General features: G+C 58.5%; 1 protein-coding gene across 1 annotated transcript; it reads left to right on the top strand.

Annotated features, from left to right (window-relative positions):
* Nucleotides 1-9,969: 9,969 nt before the first annotated feature.
* On the top strand, nucleotides 9,970-12,464 carry LOC132334670 (serine/threonine-protein kinase pim-1-like). Its single transcript, XM_059860761.1, has 5 exons — nucleotides 9,970-10,515; nucleotides 10,633-10,683; nucleotides 10,888-11,254; nucleotides 11,881-12,060; nucleotides 12,316-12,464. Exons 1-5 carry the CDS (start codon nucleotides 9,970-9,972, stop codon nucleotides 12,420-12,422), a joined length of 1,251 nt encoding a protein of 416 aa, XP_059716744.1. The 3' UTR covers nucleotides 12,423-12,464.
* The last annotated feature ends 1,343 nt before the right edge of the window (nucleotides 12,465-13,807 follow it).

Here is a 13,807-nt window from a genome sequence, read left to right as displayed (position 1 = left end):
GAAAGCTCTGTCTCCTGCTGGTCACAAAGAGAGAAGGGCTTGTGGGGGATGTGGTGGTCAGAGGCTGTTTGGGGCACAGTGACCATGAAAATATTGAGTTTTTAAAATATTCCGTAAAAGAAGGAGGGGCATCCACAGCACATCTACACCTGGCTGGATGGCCAGCCCAGATATTGGTGGTGAACACTGCTGCATCCAGCTGGCAGCCAGCCAGCAGTGCTGTCCCTCAGGGCTATGTGCTGGGGCCAGTTCTGTTCAGTATTTTACTGACAACATGGATGAGGGTGTTGAGGCTTTCATTAGTAAATCTGCAGATGACACTGAGCTGGGAGCGTGTGTCCTTCTGCTGGAAGGTAGGAGGGCTCTGCAGAGAGACCTGGAGCAGTTGGATGGATGGGCAGAGTCCAGTAAGATGAAGTTTAATAAGTCCAAGTGCTGAGTCCTGCATTTTGGCCACAAACCCCTGCAGGGCTACAGGCTGGGGACAGAGTGGCTGGACAGTGGCCAGGCAGAAAGGGACCTGGGGTCACTGATGGACAGCAGGCTGGACATGAGCCAGCAGTGTGCCCAGGTGGTCAAGAAGGCCAATGGCACCTGGCCTGGATCAGGAATGGTGTGGCCAGCAGGAGCAGAGCAGTGATTCCCCCAGTTTAGGAAGGACCTGGAGGGGCTGGAGCGTGTCCAAAGAAGGGCAACAAGGCTGGGGAGGGGTCTGGAGCACAAGTCCTGTGAGGAGTGGCTGAGGAAGCTGAGGTTGTTTATCCTGGAGAAGAGAAGGCTCAGGGAGACAAGGCGGTGTCAGGGCACAGGTTGGACATGATGATCTCCAAGGTCTTTTCCAACCTTGCTGATTCTGGGATTCTCTGAAACCACCCTTGGAGCAGTTGTAGGATGTGCACCGGGACTCCTCTTCAGAAGCTCCAGCAGCCCAGGTCCCTCAGCTTCTCCTGCCAGGCCCAAAGCCCATCCTGTCAGTCCTGCAGAGCCTCTGCAGCTCCTCCTCATTGCCCAGAACAGGGAGCCCCAGAGCCATACACAGCAGCCCAGATGTGCTCCCCTGGCCTGTGGTGCCTCTGGCAAGGAAGCAGCACGAGACCCTGCAGGAGCCGGCAGACAATTCCTGCAGCACTTGTGATGCCAGGACAGAAATCAAAGGTGAAGCCAAGGAAATGCTTGGGGTAGTTTGGGGGTGGCTGCCAGGCAGCCCTGGCTCTGAGCAACAGTGTCTGCAGTGGGACAGGGAACTCCCAGCTGATGGGAACAAACTTTCTGGCTGACTGCAGAGCCCATGACAAAGCTGAGTGATTTCCCTGGTGTCCCCCAGCCCTTCCTGGCCCCAGGGGCTGATGGCATTTGTGCTCCCTCAGGTTCATGTCCCCACACCAACAGCATGGGGGTGCTCCCCCTGCTCTGTGCAATGCAAACAGGGGCTGCTGAGGCAGTGCTGCCGTGTCTGTGCCTGCAAGGATGGGGCACCTGTGTGAGCTGGGAGAGAGGCCAGGGCTGCAGAGGGGGGATGTTGTTGGCAGCTCCATGAGGACGCTCTGGGACGCTGCCCTGGGCTGTCCAGCGCAGTGGGGATGGATCAGCCCCTGCTCTGCTGCTCCTTCCCATCTCCCCCAGGGCCCTTGCAGAGCCTCAGCCATGCTGTTTGCCCCCAGCCTGCCCACGGCCACCCTGGGGCTGCTCACGGGGCTTTTCTGTGCTGAGCATTGGCCTGGGCGTGTTCTTGAGAGAGCCTGGGCAAGGAGCCTGGAGCCCCCAGGGCCTGGCCTGAGGCGTCAGCGCTGCCCCAGCAGTGCCCATTGCCTGTCCCTGCTGCAGCCCTGGCACTGCCACCCCCAGGGCTGTGCCCGGCCCCGAGAGCACTCAGGCCCTACAGCAACACCAGGGCCACCAGGGCAGCGGGGCAGGGCCGGCGATAGCTGAGGAGCTTGGCAGCACCTCCTGTCCCGGGGCTAAGGAGCCATGATGGCAAAGGCAGTTTGAGAGGGTTTCCCGCTGAGCCCAGGGAGAGCAGAGAGAACTGTGCAATGCAAGAGCCTTGGCTGTAACTCAGTGAAGGGTGAGGGGAGCTGCTCTGTCGCTTCATCTGTCCCCAGCTGCCTTTTCTGAGATGGAGGGCAGTCCCTGTGTACCCCTGGAAATCAGCCTGACACAGCTGAGAGCAGAGGGACACAGAGCAGAGCAAAGTGGCTCAGCCTTTCTCAGGGTCTCAGCCCCACTCTGGCCAAGGACTGTCCCCCAGTGTCCCCTGGAGGCAGCTGACAGCTTGGATGACATCCCGAGGACACACCAAAGGCTCCTGTCCAGGGCACTCCTTGAGGAGAGTGGGCTCATTGCCAGCCCCCAGGCTGCCCTGCCCAGAGCTCCCCGGGCACAGGGAGCTGGGACACCCCATTGCTGTGCTCAGCCTGCACAGGAGGAGCCCAAGGGCTGGGCCTGACCCTGCAGCTGGAACTGCCATTCCAGAGAGCCCCTCAGCACTGCCAGGAGCACCTGGGCAAGGCCAGGAGAGGGAGAGAGCCAGGCCTGAGGAAAAGCCTTTCCCTGCCCAGCCCTGCCCAGCCCTGCCAGGCAGCAGCAGGGCAGGACAGTGGCCCTCAGGCCCTGGTCAGCAGGGAATGGGCACATGGCCAGAGAGATGCCCTTCATCTCTGGAGCTGCTCTGCTTGCCCAGGAGGGACTGAGGGCCCCGAGCCCCCGGGCTGAGGGCTGTGCTGGCTGGGAGGGGACACAAGAGCTGTGCTGCTCAGGGCAGTGTCTGCCCTGCAGGGCAGGGCCAGCAGGTGCCACATCTGCCCTGCAGCAGGGCTTCCCTCAGCACTGCCTCCCTCCCTCCCTGCCCACGGCTCTGCTGCTGGAGCTGTCCCAGCCCGAGCTGCTCCTGTGGCCCCGGGCTCCTTCCCTGCCAGAGCTGCCAGAGCCCAGCCCAGCCCCTGGGCCAGCCCTGCCCTGCAGCTGCTCGGGGCTGCAGGGATGAAAGAACAGCTCCCCCAGCCTGGGCACCATGGAAAGGTGATGCTGGATGGATCTGGAGGCTGGGCAGGTGCAGGCACTTGCAGAGGTCCCCAGGAATCCTCAGTGTGGTGGTTTAAGAGCCTCAGCCCCTGCTCTGCCCTGCACAGCTGAGTTTTCATTGCCACCAAGCTGAGCCAGGGAAAAGTGGAAGCACAGATTCAGGAGAGCAGACAGGGAAGCAGGAAAATACAGCCTGATTGAGCTCCTGAAAAGTCCCCTCAGAAATGAGCTGGGTATGAGCTGGAGCTCTGAGCAGCCCTGGCCCACACAGCACCCTCTCCACAGCAGCAGGACCTGCCCTGGCAGGAGTCACTCCTTGCACCCACAGCTGCCCTGCACCATCCATGGGGAGGTGCCAGGCAGGCTGAGAGCTGCCCCTGGCAGGTGGCACATGCCCTGGGCTGGCCAGGAGCCCTGAGGGCTGCAGGACCTGCTCTGCAGGACAGCCCTGGGCAGCCCTGGCTGCAGCCCCAGCTTCACCCCCTGCAGCCATCCCTGGCAGCAGGAGCCGTCCTGCCCTGTCCCTCTGATGGTGCCCAGGGCAGCCCTGCTCTGCAGCACATCCTCCCCCAAAGCAGAAACAGCAGCAGAGCCATCCTTAGAGTCACATCAGTCCTGTCCTGGGTCAGCTTCAGGAGATCCCTGCAGCCAGAGACTGACTGTGTCAGAAGTGGTGAAGATGTCTCCAAGAATGAGCTCAGAATTGTCCTTCCAGCTGCTTTGAGCCTCTGTCTGCTTCACTGCTCTCAGGTACCTGCAGGCAGTGCCCTCAGCCCTGCTGGGCTGGGAGAGGAGCTGCTCCTCAGGAGAAATGTCTTTTTGAAGCTCTTCTTGTTTTCCCACGAGCTGTCTCTGTGCCAGGAGCCTGGCCCAGCTCAGCAGCACAGACACAGCACAAGGACTTCAATGACCCTCTCAGGGATTTGGTGTTGTTTACATCAGACTCAGTCCCTGAGAGAGTCTTCAAAAAACTTCTCAAGAATTCAAAGTTAAATTTAAACTCCCAAGTTTCTTGAAGTTTTAATGCACCACACTGAAGGACACGACTGAGAAAGTGTCCCCAGGTTCCAGGTAGAGCAGAACACTGGAGGCAGTGATGCCAGCTGGGGACAAACAAGTCAAAGGTGTCTCTGGTGCTGAGCAAAGCTGGATGTGTTTCAGGAATGCAAAGGGCCAAGGCCTGAGCCCCAGCCCCTGGCCAGGCAGATCCTGTCCCTCCCTCCTTGCTCAGGGCTCTTCCCGGGATGGGCACTGACATGTAGGGATGTGCAGTGCCAAGGGCAGGAGCATGGGGCGGCCCCTGCCAGGCTGCTGAGCAGGGACAAGGAGGCCATGAGGCCCCAGGCCTGCAAGGGTCACTTGTCTCCTGCTCCTGGCTCAGGCCCAGGCCCAGCAGCCATGGCCAAAGTGCTGCCCAAGTTGGCTCTGTCAGGGCCTGGCAGCTGCTGCCCATGCCTGTGCCCTGTGCAGCCCAGGCTGTGCTACGGTGTCCCTGCCCTGCGCCTCTGTCCCTGCAGGCTGTGCTCATCCCCCGGCTGCCCCACCTGGCTGGCCCCTTCCTTTGCTGACAGCTCTGCCTCCTGCCTGCCTCTGCCTGCCCACACAAAGCCTTGGGCTGACCCAGGCTCCTTCTGAGGGATGTGTTGCTCCACAGCCCTGCCCTGGCAGGGAAATTCCTTGCTCTTTTTACCCAATCTGGGCCTCCCAAGCTGCCCTTTGCATTAACTCTTTCTTTCTCTGGCTGTTCTCTACTATGTCAAAATGATCCACCATCTCTGAATCCACCCTTCAGTCCCTCCCAGGGCTCTCCCCTTCTGTCCTCAGTCTGCACCCCACTGAGCACAGAGCTCCTCTGTCCCTATACAGTGCTCATGTGCTTGAGGACATGGGCGCCTGGACAAGAAGGACGGTTCTTTCCTACAGGAAGGAAACCACAGAGCCCCAGGGTTTTGAAGGCAGATGAGAGGCAGGTACTGGAGGCCAAGGTAAGCCAGACCTGTCTGTCCTTGCAGCTTTTGTCTGAAAGCAACCCTTGGATATTTGGGGAGTTTTGGAGGTGCAATTCCATTTCAGCCATATGTAGCAGTGTATTTCTATAGCCATGGGTGCCTGGACCAGAATGACAGCTCTTCTGCACAGGAAGGAAAGGGCAGAGCCCCAGTGTTTCACAGGCAGATGAGAGCTGGTCTTCAGGAATCCAAGGGAACCTAGACAGTCCTGGCAGCTTTTATCTGGGAGCTCTCTTGGATATAAGGAATTTTGGAGGCAGATTCCCAGTTTTGGCTATGGATGCCTGCACATGAGAGATGTTTCTTTCCATGGAAAGAAAAGCACAGCCCCCCCAGTGTTTTAACGGCAGATGAGATGTTGCCCCCCCAGATGCCAAGGCCATCTAGAGCTGTCTGTTCTGGCAGATTTCATATAGGAACAATCCTTTGATATAATCAAATATGAAGGTAGAATCCCAATTTCAGCCATGAACCCCTGGAGGAGAAGGAGAGTTCTTTCCCAGAGGGAGGAAAACATGGAGCTCCATGGCTTCAGGGGCAGATGAATAGCAACCCTCCACATGCCAAGGTCAGCCAGACCAGTCAGGCTAAGCCAGCAAGACTTGTTCCATGTTCTTGGACCCTGGGGGCCCTGCAGCAGAACTTTGTTTCCAGAAGGCCCAGCGATACCCCAGTGGTCTCCTTGGCTCTGCAGTGGCACAATGGCCCCTTGCTTCCATGAGGCCATGCAGTGCCAAAATGGTTTCCTTGGTTCCATGGGACTGTGCAGAGTGCCACAATGGCCCCTTGGTTCTATTGGGCTCCCCAAAATCACAATGGACCCTTGGTTCCACAGGCATGGCTGTGTCACACTGACCCCTTGGTGCCATGGGGACCCAGAGTGTCACACTGGCCCCTTGGTTCCATGGGGACCCATAGTGTCACACTGGCCCCTTGGTGCCATGAAGACTCAGAGTGCCAGAATGGTCTCATTGCTTCCATGAGTCCCTGCAGTGTCACAAAGAGCTCCTTGGTTCCACAAGGCCCTGCAGAGTCCCTTGATTCAACAAGGCCTCAAAGTGCCAGAATGGTCTCCAGGATTCCATGATGCTCCACAGTGTCACAAGGACACCTTGGCTCCATAAAACCCTGAAATAGGGAATGGCCCATTGATTCCATTGGGCTCCTCCCTGTCACACGAGTTCTTAGTTCCACCGCACCCTGTAGTGTCACAATGGTCTCCTTGGTTCCACAGAGTCAGAATCTCTCGGTGGTCTCACGGAGCCCCACTAAGATCCCCTTGATTCCATGAGGCCCCGCCGTGCTACAATGACCCTTAGGTTAAATGGCCCCTTGGTTCCAGTGAGTCCTGAAGTGTCATAATGGTCTCCATGGTTCCATGAGGCCCCAGAATGTCACAATGGACTTTTGGTTCCATGAGCTTTCGTACAGCCAACAGCAGTGTCCTTGGCTCCACAGTGTCACAAGGGACCCTTTGTTCCATGAGGTTCAGTAGAGTGAGATGGACACCTTGATTCCATGAGGTTCTGTAATGTCCCAATGGACTCCTTGGTTCCATGGCCCTGCTGTCCAGAATTGCCCCTTGGTTCCATGAGGTTCTGTACTGTCAGCAGGAATCACCTTGGTTCTGCAGTGTCATAACCAACCCTTGGTTCCATGAGGTGCCAGGCCTCCCACAGCCTCTCAGAGACCCTTCTCCCCCTCATGGCCTCTCACAGCCCCAGGCCTGGGGCTCCTCCCAAAGGAGAAGGGGTCGGGCCCTGCTTGTTCTCCTTTTATTTCAGTCCCTTCACAGCCCCGAGTGAAGAAAGGCTGAAATGGAGCCTTTCCCCAGCGTTTCCCTCGGGGTTCATTGCGGGCTGAAGCTCTGTGCTGGCGCTGGCCCGAGCGCCACCATCCCTGCAGCCGCCAGGCCTTTGCTGTCCCCCCGTGTCCGTTCCCTGTCCCCGAGTCCCGCCCGGCTCTGGCAGCAGCAGCAGCCGCAGTGCAGGGGGCGCCGGCCCGGCCCAGCCGGGGCTCCCGGCCAGGAGCAGCAGCAGCGCCGGCCCCTTCCCGCCTGCTCCTGCCTCGGCTCCCGAGGGCTTTTTCCAGCTCAGTTCTGGAGTAGAGCAGCAATCACCCACACCCAGCCCTGACTGCGCAGGGCCCGCCTGTGCTGCCCTGACCCAGCCTGCAGAGAAAGAAAGGATCGGGTTCCAGCGCTGTTTTCAGCACTGCTTTACTCACCCTGAGGTGACAGCAGGAGGCTGCTGCTGCCTTTGCCTTGGCAATTGGAGATCATGGCTGCTCTTGCCGCTTGAAATTTATCTGTAAAACTGCAATTGCCTTTTTTGATCAGTGCTACCCAGAGTGCTTTCGTGACAGTGAATGTGGGAATCCTTAAAATCAGAGGGTTTTGGGAAAGCTGCAAAAGGCAGGCCTCAGAGACAGCAGAACTGTGATTAGAGCTGAGCTGTAACCATGAGATAGGGCAGCAGAAAAGTTAAATAAGAAGTGGGAAAGTAAGGACAAATAGAACAATAGTTTGTGTACTAAGGCTTGGCTAGAAAAACTCCCTAAGCTGCAGAAAAGTATATCTAGCCTGATATTAGGAAGTACTGAGCTTAATAAATGAGCTCTGAACATTGTGGCTCACAAGCAGGTATTGTATTCGAAATAATCAGGCATTGTTTTAACCGAAGGTACGTGTGCTTATAATGGTTGGATAAAACTACTGTCAATATGCTTTACTTTGCGTGATTGGTCAAAAAACTTTTAAAGTAAGTTGTAACATTGAGTTCTTTGTCTGCTGCCGAGGAGACAAACTGCCAGCATCTTCCCACTGTCATAACCATGTAATGAGACTGATGCTGGAAAATAAACACCTCAAGACACATTCCTCAGCAGTCCGGTCCTGTTTGTGATTTTGTACATAGACCCCCGGCCGGCAATAGGTGAACTCAGGCTTTTGGTCACAGGCATCATGATTAGCAGATCTTGAAATCCCCTAAAGTCCCTGAGCACTAAGTCAAGGAGAAGTAAAGCCACACAGACCACATTTGCAGTGCTCAAACACGGCCCTGTTGCTGCTGCTGCTGAAATAAAATCACAGAAATTGCCTCTCAAGTGTCAAATCAAATGAAAAAATCCACCAGGAGGAAGAGAAACCAGAACTTCTTGACCCACTCCATTTTTCTTCTGAGCAGCAGCAGCAGCAAGTGGAGATGCGCAGAGGTATTTCCAGCTGCTGCTGATCCCAGCTGGAGCCCAGCCTGCTGCCCAGTCCCAGCGGGAAGCTGAGCCCAGCCCGGGGAGCTCCCGCAGTGTCGGGAGCTCAGCGCACGCGGGGCCAGGCCCAGAGCCCCGGGCACGGCCGCCCATTGCGGGGCAGCGGCGCAGACGGAATGTCCTGCGGCCCAAACCTCCTGCTCCTGCCACACAGCGCCAGCGCTCTCCCCCTCCTCCTCCTCTCCCAGCACGGCACAAATTCCAGCTCGGAGGAGGCTTCCCCAGAGAGGGCTCAGGCTCCTGCTTCAGCCTCAGGGTCCCTGCAGAGGAACAGGGCATCTTTCAGGCACTTCCACAAGCTCAGGGCTGCCATTTCATGGGCAATCTGGGATGAAAATGGACTTGTTAGGAAGCACAAAAGCAGAGGGAATTGATCAGAAATTATTAGGAAAAAATGACCCTTCTTAGAGACAAAGTTTGCCAACTCATTCCCTGCGTTTCTCCTTTTCAAATTCTTCCAGTCATCTCCTGACAGGTCCAGCATGTTCTGGTACTTTTCATGAACTGACTGTACTCTTGATTCATATCAATGCATGAGATGGAGAAGCATCTGAACTGAACACTGAGACAAACTCCCTCTGTCAGCCCATTTTCATCTTCTAGCTCACTTTCCGTATGTCCACAGGCATCTTGGAATGATTATCCCACAGCTCTCCATTTCTGGCTGCAGGCTCTGGAGATTCTTTCTCTGCATTCAGTCAGGTTTGCATTCCCCAACAATTCCTGGTAGCCCATCATGTTTTCTTAAGGTAGAACAGTAACATTGAAAACCTCACCAGTGGCACAACTGCCCAGCCCACAAGGAAAAGAAAGAAGAAGCTGTCAAGTTCTTCAAATATTTGTCCTGCTTTGCGGCAAGAGTCGTGCTGCACGCACGGTGTGGAAAGCCAAGAGGAGCTGCAGTTGGTGGCACATCTTGTGACAGAAGCTGCACCTCATTCTCCAGGAAAGATTCTTGGAAAGAGCAAAGAGGACTGTGGAACAGATGATGGGAAAACTGAAAGAGCTTTTAAGAAATTCAAAGAAAACAGAAAGAAACCATCTGAGATGTTTTACTCGATTTATTTTTATGCTCCCCTTTCCCATCTTGCACTACTTCTCCATCCATTAATTCCAAATGGATCTCACTTCTAAGCTCAATGACTTGGCCAGTTGTAGACACTGTCAAATACCATGAGCTACACCCAGTTTGCCTTCCCCTGGTTTTCTCTGGAAAGCAATGCTGGAGAGGTAAGTGCAGTGCCTGGGTCACGTACAAATTCAGCATTCAGGGAATGCACTCCGATAGTGTTTGAACCTCAGCAGGGACAATGCACAGCAGGGACCAAGGGGATTCCTGTGCCGCTGTGCGGGAGTGCAGACTCTGGGTCTTGGCTGAACAAGGCCAAGTTCCCGTGTTTGGACAGGCTCAGGGGCTGCCCCGGGGAGCGCGGGGCTCGGCGCGAGGGCGAGTGGGCAACGGGCAAACGGACACGGGGACAAACGGCCCCGGCGCTTCAGTTGCAGCGGCAGCAGCAGCAGCGAAAGCAGCAGGGAAAGCAGCGACTTTGCCGAGCCCCTCTTGCTTGTCCTCTCCCTCTCCCGCAGTCCCGCTTGTCCCGCAGTCCCGCTTGTCTCTCCCTGTCCCGGTCTCCCTTTCCCGAGGTCCCCTCCTCTCCCAGTCTCTCTCCCCATGCACGGTCGGGCCATGCCCCCGGCCCGCCCCCGGCCCCGGGCGGGGCTGCCCCGTCCCCGGCCCCGGGCGTCCCGCCGCGGCCTCGACTCCGGCCGGCTCTGGCCGTACTGGCGGTGGCGCTGCTGGGCGGGCATCAGTGCCTGGGGCTGGGGCGGCATCGCCTCCCTTTGGCTCTGCCTGGCCCGAGCCCGGCTCCGGCCCCGGCCCCTCCCGGGGCCCGCGGAGGACACAGGCGGCGCGGCCGCTCCCGCCGCCTCCGCTGCCGCTTGCCCGGCCCGAGCTCCGCCGCTCGGTAGCGCGGCCGCCGGCCCCGAGCCGCCGCTGTCCCGCTGCAGGGAGCGAACGCCTGGGGATGGCTGGCCTGGGGCACTTGAGGGGCGCTCGGGGGCCGCTGCCGGCCCCGGGCCGAGCGCTGACAGCCGCGTCCCGCCGGCAGGGAAGGCGCAGCAGGGCCTGAAGGAGCAGTACCGGCTGGGCTCGCTGCTGGGGCGCGGCGGCTTCGGCAGCGTCTTCGCGGCCACGCGGCTCTCGGACGGCGCCCCGGTGAGCGGCGGGCGCAGGAGGCGGAGGAGGAGGAGGGGGCGGAGGAGGAGGAGGGCGGAGGATGGGGCTGAGCAAGGCGGGCGGCGAACTCAGCCCGCTGCTGCCCTTGGATTGCAGGTAGCCATCAAAAGGGTGCCACGGGAGCGCGTCCGGCACTGGGGCGAGCTGGTGAGTGAGCGGGGCCAGCGGGAGCAGCCGGGCCGTGCCGGGCGGGGATGAGCCGAGGCCCGGCAGGGTGGAAGCCGCCAGGACGCCTCGAGGGAGAGCGGGCGTGGGGCCAGCGCAGGGCACAGAGCATCCCAGGCTGGCTGAGGGCTTCCCGAGCCCCGGCACGGCATCAGCCCCACTGACGGCATCGTGCTCCTCCCGCAGCCCGACGGCACCAGCGCACCCCTGGAGATCGTGCTGCTGGCCAAGGTGTCCACTGGCTTCCCTGGTGTGGTCCAGCTGCTGGAGTGGCTTGAGCTCCCCAACGACGTCTTGATGGTGCTGGAGCGCCCGGAGCGGTGTCAGGACCTGCAGCATTTCATTCGGGCACGAGGCTTCCTGCCCGAGGAGGTGGCACGGGAGCTGTTCCGCCAGGTGCTGGAGGCCGTGCGGCACTGCACCAGCTGCGGGGTCCTGCACAGGGACATCAAACCAGAGAACATCCTGGTTGACCTGGCCACCGGGCAGGCCAAATTGATTGACTTTGGCTGTGGCACCTACCTGCAGGACACAGCCTACACTCACTTTGCAGGTGAGCCCACACAGGGTGTGCTCCTGGTCCCAGCATCTCATGGCCCAACATCTCAGAGCCCAAGCTGGGTGTGGCAGTGGGGATTCTCCCTTCTGCAGCCCTTCATGGCACTGAGACTTCAGCCAAGCTGCTTTTGAGCAGGGCTGGGTGTGGAGCCAGCTTCCAGCCCTGCAGGCAGCCTTTGCCCACCACTCTGCCCAGGACTGGGGCTGGGGCAGCCAGCCCAACAAAAACACCCGTGGGTGGGGGTAGCTGAGAGGAGGGGTCGGAACCAGTGCCCCAGCCAATTTAGTGTGCAGGTGAGAAAGGGCTTGGACTGCTCCACTCGCCTGCTTTGTTTTGGGTTCATAATGTTTTTTGGAGCAATGCAGGCAGGGAGGATGCAGGCATGGTTTTTCCCCCAGCACTGAGTGGTTTCTTCCTTGTTATGGTGGGGCCTTGCCAGGGCTTCCACTGCCCTCTCCCAACCCCAGTGGCTTCTTTTCCAACCCCAAGTCTGTACACAAGTCCCAGGTGCTGGTGAGAGGGCAGTGCGTCACACCCCGTGTGCCACTGGAGCAGGGATGCTGGGGCCCGGCTCTGGGAGCAGCAGCATCCCCCTGATGAACTCCATCTGTATTCCATAGGAACACGGTCATACAGCCCCCCGGAATGGACCCACTTTGGCTGGTACTATGGCAGGCCAGCTACCATCTGGTCCCTGGGCATCCTGCTGCACCAGATGGTCTGTGGGGAGCACCCTTTCAGGAGGGGCCAGAACATCAGCTGGGACCATCAACTCTCGCTGCCACAAGGGCTCTCTCAAGGTGGATCCTCATCTCTGGGCAGGGGGGAATACCAGTGCTGGGAGACAGCAGCGGGCTCGTGAGCATCCCGCTCTGGCAGCTGCTGAGGAGGTGGCACATGTCCTGCTCTCCTGCTTTCCTCCAAACCAGGGAATGGATGGGAAAGCTTAGGCCCAGCTCTGAGCACATCCAGCATGGCCTGGGCACGGGAATAGTGGGGCAAAGCCAACAGGAGCCTTCTCCAACTGACCAGCGGTTTGTGGTTTCTCTGCCCAGAGTGCCAAGATCTGATCAGGCGGTGTTTATCCATGCTGGACTTGGAAAGGCCCTCATTAGAAGAGCTGCTCTGTCATCCTTGGATGCAGGATATTCATCTGCACTAGAAGAAGGGAGAGAGCCACAGGCACACTGTGATGCAGGGCCCTGGTAAGTTACAGCTCCACACATGCCTTGGCAGTCAGAAGCAAAGGAAACCAGACTTTTGTGTCCTGCCCGTGTCACTGCCCAGGGCTCATCAGATGGGAACACAGAACCCTTGTGCTGGAGCTGAGCTGCTCTGCCCAGCACTGGTGGCCACCATCCAAGCTGGTTTTGCTTGTCCTGGTTCCCTGACAGCTGGGGCCTTGGGCAGAACCTGAGAGCCTGGTCTCACCCCAGGGAAGGAGAAGGAGCCCCTGGAGAAGCTGTACCAGGTGGGACTGCTGCTGCTGGAGACAGCGAGGATGACATCAAGAATGGCAACCTCTTCCTGGACCTGGCCACTGGCCAGCTGAAGATGATGGACTTTGATTGTGGCACCTTCTCCAAAGCCAGGCTCCACAGCAAATTTGCAGATCAGTCCACACCCAGGGGGATGCTCCCAGATTTGGGCATTGCACAGCCTGGCTGGGAACCAAAGGTTCCCCCTTTGCTGGGGCAGATGCAGCTGATCCTTCAGTCGCCTGCCCAGCTGGTTTTGGCAGGGCTGGGGGGATGGGCTGGGGTGGGTACAAAATGGGAGTGGGCTCCTGGCCCTGCCAACAGCCCCCAGCCCCCACCGTGCCCTGGGCTGGGGCTGGGGCAGCCAGCCCGACACAAACAAACCCCATGGTGGGAGCAGAGGTGGGACTCCAGAACCTGTGCTGAGGCTGCTTTGCTGTGCAGGCAAGGAAGGGCTTGGGCTGCTCCACTGCCCTTGTTTGCTTTGGGATCAGCATTATTGTGGGGGGCAGTGCAGGGGGGAAGGGAGAAAGCCTGGGCTTCCCTCACCCATGTGTGGGTTTTTCCTTGCATGCAGGGGTTGGGCCTTCCTCAAGGCCCTGGCAGAGATAAGATTTTTTTACCTTTTTTCTTGTTTCCCCTTTTTGTCTGTAATCTATTTTCAATAATTTGTTGTTTGTTTTTCTAGATGAAGCCTTATAGTTTGGGTCCAGTCTGGATCAGGAAGTGCTTGGGACCAGCTGCAGCGTGGATGGGCCGTGCCCTTGGAGACAGCTGAGGACATCGTTTGGGACCAGCTTTTCTTCCAGCAGGGGAGGGCGTGAGGTGGGTCCCCGTCTGCCTGGCATGGTGGGATCAGAGCTTCTGGGAGATGGCAGCGAGCACAGGAGCCTCCTGCTCTGGGCAGCTGCTGAGGAGGTGGATGTGCCCTGGCTGGCTGCAGGCTGGGCACACGTCCTGCCCTCCTGCCCTGCTGCCAAAAGCAGCAGTGATGGGCAGCTCTGGGCACCGCTCTGAGCACGGCCAGCATGGCCTGGGCACCGTGGGCGGCTGGGACAAGGGCACAGGA

This window comes from Haemorhous mexicanus, chromosome 16 (assembly GCF_027477595.1).
Source record: "Haemorhous mexicanus isolate bHaeMex1 chromosome 16, bHaeMex1.pri, whole genome shotgun sequence".
In the NCBI taxonomy this organism is placed as follows: domain Eukaryota; kingdom Metazoa; phylum Chordata; class Aves; order Passeriformes; family Fringillidae; genus Haemorhous; species Haemorhous mexicanus.
This window is presented reverse-complemented; position numbering and strand designations above follow the sequence as displayed.

Coding starts and splice junctions, on each gene's coding strand:
- LOC132334670 (XM_059860761.1), top strand. CDS start 9,970: ATGCACGGTCGGGCCATGCCCCCGGCCCGCCCCCGGCCCCGGGCGGGG. Junction 10,684..10,887: donor TCCGGCACTGGGGCGAGCTG/GTGAGTGAGCGG, acceptor CTCCTCCCGCAG/CCCGACGGCACCAGCGCACC. Junction 11,255..11,880: donor AGCCTACACTCACTTTGCAG/GTGAGCCCACAC, acceptor TGTATTCCATAG/GAACACGGTCATACAGCCCC.